Source organism: Alligator sinensis, unplaced genomic scaffold (assembly GCF_000455745.1).
Source record: "Alligator sinensis unplaced genomic scaffold, ASM45574v1 scaffold858_1, whole genome shotgun sequence".
Classification (NCBI taxonomy): domain Eukaryota; kingdom Metazoa; phylum Chordata; order Crocodylia; family Alligatoridae; genus Alligator; species Alligator sinensis.
In genome coordinates, this window is record NW_005842079.1 from 1,603,406 (window position 1) to 1,611,096 (window position 7,691).

At 47.0% G+C, this 7,691-nt stretch overlaps 1 protein-coding gene across 1 annotated transcript in view; it reads right to left on the bottom strand.

Annotated features, from left to right (window-relative positions):
* Positions 1–7,691, bottom strand: part of CACNA2D2 (calcium voltage-gated channel auxiliary subunit alpha2delta 2) — a 750,433-nt gene that overhangs the window by 580,924 nt on the left and 161,818 nt on the right. Inside the window, exon 3 of the mRNA XM_025204332.1 lies at positions 4,453–4,569. Coding sequence (XP_025060117.1) covers positions 4,453–4,569 — 117 coding nt within the window. The remainder of the gene's footprint in view (positions 1–4,452; positions 4,570–7,691) is intronic.

The following is a 7,691-nucleotide window of genomic DNA, read 5'->3' on the forward strand; positions in this document are numbered from 1 at the left end:
CAGCAATCGCTGTTCCTAGTGTTGCACACAGGAGACTGTAATGAAGTTAACACAAGTCTAGGTTGGAATGAAAGGGGCCTTGTTTGCACAAGGAGTACAGGGCACTTGATATTGCTACTCTTCTGTAATGATTTCATGCTGGTGCCTAGGAAGCAACAGGACCCAGATAGAGGCCTCCTGAGATCTGGCTGTGTGCACTAATCTCACAGGGCCAGCTGCAAATGTAGCTGGAAAAAGAAAAATAAGCATTGTAAAAGGATCCTGCTGGGAATTTTCTGTCCCAAGAGGAGAGGCAGTTGCAGAAAGTTTGCAATAAATAGGAAAAATAGAATAAGTATCCTGCCTCACAGATCATTGCTATTGAGAGAGGCAGTTACCCCTCTAGCAAACAGCTCCAGATCTCCTCTGGACTGTGTGGGGGAATGAGATAATCCTGGAAGAGCCAGGCCTCTGCAACAGTAAGCCACAGCTACCACAAGCTGGCCAGTCACCACCGAGTTCGGGATGTTTTATGTTTGACTCCTGTTTCCATAACAGGCATGTTGGGGGATTTAAAATAATACTGATAAATGGTCTGCACAGAATTTAACTCTCTTTAATCAGAATGCATTAATGTTTTGTTTTTAAATAGGGAACAGCAGGTTCTTTGATGAATAGACTGAGTCATCACCACCTAATGTGAATACAGCCCTTGTATAGAGCCTCTGCTGTGTGCCTGAAGCCCAGCTAGCACCTTCCTAAAGACAGCTCTCCTCCCTGATGCACCAGGCATTATCCCACCCTTTCTGCAGCTCTGATATGGAGAGCAATGGGGGCCATTTTTCCCCACAGTGCAAGCATTATGAATGCCACAAAATTGTGCTTAACAAGGACCAACTCCCTCACACCTTCATGCCTTCCCCAATATACTGCACCCACCTAACTAAGCAGCTGAAAAATACTAATAAAAAAGTTATCACCACTCTCATGAGTCACAGGAGAGGGAGGGAACAACTCTGTAAGAGATGATTCAACTGAGTGAGAGCGCCGAGGTGGAGAAAACTGTAGGCTGGAGATCAGGAGTGACTTCCTAGTGCTTCCACCAACCCACAGGAAGTGGTAGGAATTCTGCTGCTGGGGATGGGACAAGCCACGGTCCTATTTTCTCTGGCACAAGGAACAAGAGGACCCCATAGGTTTTCCCCCTCACTTCCAATTCAATTCCTTGACACTATTTGATTAGGAGAGATCTGGAACAGCCCCCAACTCATAAATGCTAGCATACATTTTTATATTCAGAATAGCAAGAAGAGAGACAAACCTCCCCCAGGATCAGGTTCTGGAGGAGCAGCCTTTCCAAGGTAAACATTTCCAACTTAAAAAGCCACAGCCTTTGTCAGCACTAATTAGATATGGGTCACCTCCCTGCACTGCCTTACTGAGTAGGGTGCCCTTGTCACAGGCTGGCCAATGCTGCCCCAAACCCCACAGATACCGTCAAAGTGAAAGACAAATGAGGTTAAGTCTGTTTGAACTTCAAGGGTTTGCTCCTTAGCAACAAGGGAAGCATAGCTGCATTCAAACCTACCTACGAACCAGAGCAGGAAAACAGGGAAGAGGCAGTGGCTGATCCACAGAAATCCTGACTGCGTGGCAGAAGCCTCCAAAAACCATCTAATGACAGTCAACTCCCTGCGCTCTTACAGCCTGTTCTTACTTCTTACACTGCTCTTGTCATTGGAGTACCCGAGTGCTGTCCAGCAGTGCATCAAGCAGCATGACTAGCATTTGTCACCTGGTTTGTTCTCGCATTTAGTCCTCAGCAGGAGACCCATGTGCAGCTGACTGCCTTGTTTTGAAAGGATTTTCTGTAATAACTGCACTCTTGCATGCGCACACACATGTTGAAAAAAAGCCGAGGCGAATGCTCATTTTGCACTTGGACCAGAAGTGCTGAGCTTTGTGAGGGTCCTTAGGAAGTTCATCCCAGTCTTGGTACGGCCTCTGAGAAACAGCGATTTCCTGATTTCTTGACTCCTATTAAATCACAGAGAATGTACATCTCCCTTCTTCTCCGAGCTCACTGAACACATGGTTTACAGTCACAATCTGAAGTTCATCAGAGCTGTCTCCAGCATGGACTCTACCTCTTGCACTGACTTGAAACTGTTGGTTCCAAAGTGTTCAATGCCCTCTTACTAAACAAACCTCAGACTATCCTCACTCTGCTTTGACAGCCACCCATCCTCCTCCTGGAAGTGTTGTACTCTATTGGCTCCCAGGACTCCCACCTTTGCGGTTTTCCTCTTGTTCTTGCCCTGTCTTCACCATTTCCTTTGTTGGCTTCTCCTCACCCTCCTACTCCAATTTTCTGTAGGAGCGCCCAACGGCTCTGGTTTTGGTCCCCTTCTCCTTTTGCACCTTAACACTGGCTAATGTCATCTGCAAGCACAATTTAAACTATAACTTCTAGTCTAACAGCTCACAGAGTTGTCTCCTTCCATATCAACTAAAAATTTTGTCCTGTCTCTGATCTCTCCTCATGAATGTCAAGCCATTAACTGCCTCTCAACATATCTACGAAATAACCCTTAATCCACTCCCCCATCAACATCCCTATTACCTTTTCCATGTATATAGATAACCTCACTATTCTCTCTCTCATTTGATTTGGAACCTGGGCATCAGCTGGGACTCACACTTTTCTATAGTTTCTCACATCCAGGCTACATCCAAGTCTTGCAAGGTCTTTCTAAGTCACACATCTAAATTTTGACAGACCCATATGGCTAAAGCTTTTGCTGGGTTCTCATCACCTCACATCTCAAATAGTGAAACATCCTGTCCTCTAGCCTTGACAAAAGGCTCTCTCATCTTGCTTACAGTCTCCCAGATCATCGCTGTGAAGTTCATCTTCCTAGCCCACTGCTCTGACCATGTTGCCGCTTCCTCTGAATCTCTCCCCAGGCTCCCCCTTTTCTCGCATCAAAACACAAGCTGCCCGTCTTCATTTTCATGGCCTTTGCAACCCAGTCTTCCGTTCACGTCCATCACCTCTCATTCTGCTTCAAAAGGTCAATTCCCACCTCCATAATGCCAATCTGCATTGTCTGAAAGCCTAACAAGTATGTTTGTGTTTTCTCATGCTGTCTCTAGTGTCTGGGAACAACACCCATTTGCAACTGTAAAGTTACTACATTAACCTTCTTTAAATCTTTTCCTTTGCCATAATGCCTAAAAAACGTCACAGTAACTAGGCTGCTGATGTGCTACGATCCTGCCTACCCTACTGACCTATATCATCTCATTGTTCCCTGGGCTCTCCCATCTGTACATATCCATCTCTTGTCAGGCTCTAAATGCTGTTCTGTTTACAAGGTGGGCAGCACAATAGGGCCCTAGCAACCTCTAAGTGTGAGAGTATAGCAATACAAATGCTTTCTATTCTATAACAGTAGCAGGAATCTGCTGCAAGTTTCAGTCAGGGCAACAGCCTGCTCTGCCCAAACACCTTGCCTTCCCATCCTGGATCTCTGCAGTTGCACGCCATGGCCTGACACCACTGCAGCAGTGGCTCTCGATGCCTACCCCTCACCATAACCACCAACCCATTAACTAAGATACAAGTTCCATTCAGCTGACATTGCCACTTGTTTGGCATCTGGGAACACAGCTATTCACCATACCCAACACAAATCAGGCATTTGACAAGAGGCCACGGTTTCCAGTAAATGAAACTGAGCCCAGCCTACCACCAAGGTACAAACCCTCAGATACAAAATCTTTGTTTCTCTGGACATGACAGTTCCTAATCTAACTTCTTGATAGCAGCATACAAATTCTGTTTGCTGCACAGCACCTCAGACAAGGTCACATTCCAGTGACAGTGTAGCACAGTCAAGCTTCCCTTCCTCCAGGTCTAGCAGAACAAGCTCATTTGAAAAGGAGTACTGTGAAATCACAAGTAATTGGCAATGTGAGCACATGTGCAAGGTGCCCTCTTGGGCACCTGTGTACATCACAGAATATGGGCACCATCCTTCCATGCCACCAGGCACAGGAAGGTAAACATTTCAGGGCACAGTCCCTGAGTATTCATAAAGCTCTTTGCATGAGCTGTTTCAAGGGAGATGAGATATTGTCACCTGTTCGCAGATTGGGGTGAATTTACTATCAGGATTTAGAAGCCCATGTGTCTATTCATATGCAGCACTTCTCCTGAGAATGGGGAAGACACAAGACTTGAATACTGATAGCCCCCCACACTGGAGTTTTGCTGAGATTTATCCACCCATGCACTCAGAGAAGTGCTGGCGTTGAGAAATGCAACTCCCAGCAGATACACTTCCTCAGTGACAGCACATAGCGAGGTGAGTGACCGTCCAGAAGAGATCACAGCATTCTACAAGCAGCATACCCTCTTCCTGATTCCACACACAGCAGCAAGACAAGAGTACAAGAGTATTGCCTTACCTTTAAAGCACGAACTTTCTTCGCCAGCAGGCTTTCAATATCTCCTGCCACTTTCTCCACTAGCTTTCTGGGGACGTTCTCCTTGACTTCAAACAGGTTCCTGTTCTCATTGTAGATCTATAAAGGGAAGAGGAAAATAGGGGGTCACTGCCAAAGAGATACCTTGAGAAATGCAGACCTTCCAGGAAAAGGATGGCCCAGCCATCAAGTACCAAGGAAATTCACTGAGTAAAAATAAGGTCAGGTAAGCATGTAGGCTTTGGGATCTGGGGGAAAGGGGGAAAATAGAGGGTTCAACAGCTAAAGGCCTAGGTAAGAACAGTTTGCTGCCCAATGATCTAGGCTTTCCAACCTTTTTCCTTCACGTATGCAGACAGCCAATGCTTCACCCCTATCTAAGGCACTACCCACCCATTCTTCTGTTGACTCAAACATGTAGTGCAGTCAGGGTCTTTCAAGTTTACTCTCATATCTTGCTAGTCAGAAAATCTCCCTGGCTCTAGTAACACCACTCTCCAGATCTCCCAAAGTCAACTGTCAGATCAGGCAACTGCAAGACTAGCTCACTGCTCCTCACAGTGCACATGATTCAACAGGCACTTGGGCTGGCAGCTGATGAAGGATGGCAGTGCAGACTAACACAGAGCTACTGGTTAGTGTGCCAGGGATCCTACTCTCATTAGGACATATTTATCCCCTTAAGCCTTACTACATTTCTGAAGTATGTTTGGGGGGCAGGGGTGGAGGTAAGCCAGACCCAGACAGTCTTCCGAACAAAACTCAAAGTCCCACTGTCCTAGGCAACGTGGAACTTACACATTAAAACAGAAACGAAGTGTTCTTCTGCGCTGCCCTCCCCCTCTCCTTTGGTGAGGCTACAGGCTCTCTGAGAGAAGCCTTACCACCACAACTGCCTGTAAAGCAACTCGCACACTGCTAGTGCTGTGGAAATGATCAAATGGTATCCTTGACCCCTCAGTCAGCAAAAATGACTACTCAGAACAGGGACTATTTCTCACTACATGTCCACATGACACCTATGGCCATTGGGTCCTGATCTGGCTTGAGACTGAGCAATACCATAATACAAACAGATAGCAGAAACAAAACCTAATAGGTCTTTGGGGACCTTTACAAAATGGGTTAGGAGCCTCAGACCAGCCCCCATCAGACAAAGATGCACGTCACAAAAATTATCATAACAAGCCCAGTGTTAACCACCATTCAATCATTTAGAAATGTCTTGCCCTTTGAGAGGATAATGTCACAACCAACAACAACACTGTGGTAACATGGGCATAGGTAACGTAATAAAATCTGGTGGTTCAGGACAGACACTGATCACCCTTGGATTGGGAGACCAAGGCTCCCCACCCCATACAGGGCACTGCACCATTAGCTTGGTGCAGCACATGATAGAGTAAGGCAGGGCTCCAACAAGATACAGGGCCCTAGCTAGCAAACACCAGCAGGATACCAGAAAATGGGCCAGTGGTCTGGTAGCATAAGAAATGCTGTTGGCAGGAAGCAAACAGGAGGAAGCTTATGCTATCACTGCACGTGCAGCAGTCTGTGTATAAATGGGACCCATGGTCTCCTGACATCTTGCACCAGCATGAAAGTGTACTTGAAGACTGAAATAAAGACTTCTGTGCTGGATTTCATCATAATGAATAGACAGCAAGGAACATCTGAGAAACTTGTGTCCACACCAGGCTAGTGAGGTGCAGACTCAATACTCAATGTAGACTATATCCAACACAGATGTTCAAGGATTGACAAAGCTACAGATGTATCACTCAAAGGTATTCAGTATGCTTCCACCTAGGCAGCAGAGGAAAAGGATGCTGACATCCACCCCAAAGAAAATGCCAAGGGTTATTTTATTTCTTCTCCTTCTCCACAAACGTTTGAGCTGATATGTGAAGTGGCTGCTTGGTGGACAGAAAGTTCCTGATTCTTTGGAGGGGTTTAGGTTGTAGCTGTGTTGATCTAAGGACATAGGCAGACAAGGTTCCTTGGGTGAATTCGATATCTTTTATTAGCCCAGCCAAATGGTTGGAGAATAGTTATTAAGCAAGCTTTTGGGTTCAAAAACCCTTCGTCAGGCTAAGGAAGCTGCAGCAGTTGGTGCGTGCTCTTCCTGGATTCTTTGGAGGCACTTGGAGATACCTTCAAGTACTTTGAATTCTGAAGTGCGTTGTCTCTCCCCAACCCCATGCTAGCTGTGACAAACTATTTCAGAAGCAGAGGACATGCGTGCTGCCTTACGAGTAGGACATGGTTTAAGTCATGGGCCCAACTTGCTAATACTGTGCAGAGAACCAGATGTGCAGGCACATGGATCTGGGCTCCTGGACAAAGTCTGCTCTGAGTCATGCGTGCACCTGCCGGTATGGAGCTAATGCCGGAGCCCAGAGCAGATGTTTCCAGCCTCCCGGCTACAGCCAGCCCAGGCTCTGGGGAGCAGCTGCCAACCACAGCAGGGCTTGCAGCTGCCCAGCTGCCTGCTGGGAGCAGCCCGGGCTTCATGGCTGGCAGCAGCTGCCTAGAGCCCAGGCCGGTGGTGGTGTGCCAAGCAAAATGGCCTCCGTGCCGTGCTCGGCACACGTGCCGGGGGTTGCTGACCTCCGATCTATCCTGTGAGACTCCCCACAGGTCCACGCTAGAAATATGGCAACAAGGGAGCAACAATTAGTTGCCATTGCTTCCCTGCCACCAAATTTGCAGACTGTGGAGAGTTCCCAGATCTAGACTCTGTTTGTATTCTCTGTTCTGCACAAGCTCTTTCCGACGTGCCCAATTTCTTCTTGTGTGCTGCTAAAGGATACCCGAATGCTTCCCCATCTTGCTGACTTCTCATCCAGAAATAGCACTCTGAACATACCACTCTGCTCCCAAACTAATGGAAAGGGACTCCTCCTGCAGTTCCCTTAAAAATCAGGGCTTCATTCAAGTTACCCTGGCTGCTGACTTTCTATGCAAATTGACTGACCCTCTCCTGACCAGCCAGTTAGCTGCATTCTTATTAACAGAACCAGCACAACAAAACTAACAAGCCTGCTCTCAAATACTTCAGAGCACTGAAGAGCTCTTACAAGTTCCAATACATTCCTGGCTCACAAGATTAGTGCCAGAGGGCCCAGACACCAAGTGTGTGCCCCTGTTCCTTCCAAGGCAACCACATAGGTAGGTGTGAGATTTGCCTTCACTACTTCAGTTCACAGACATCCCTACAC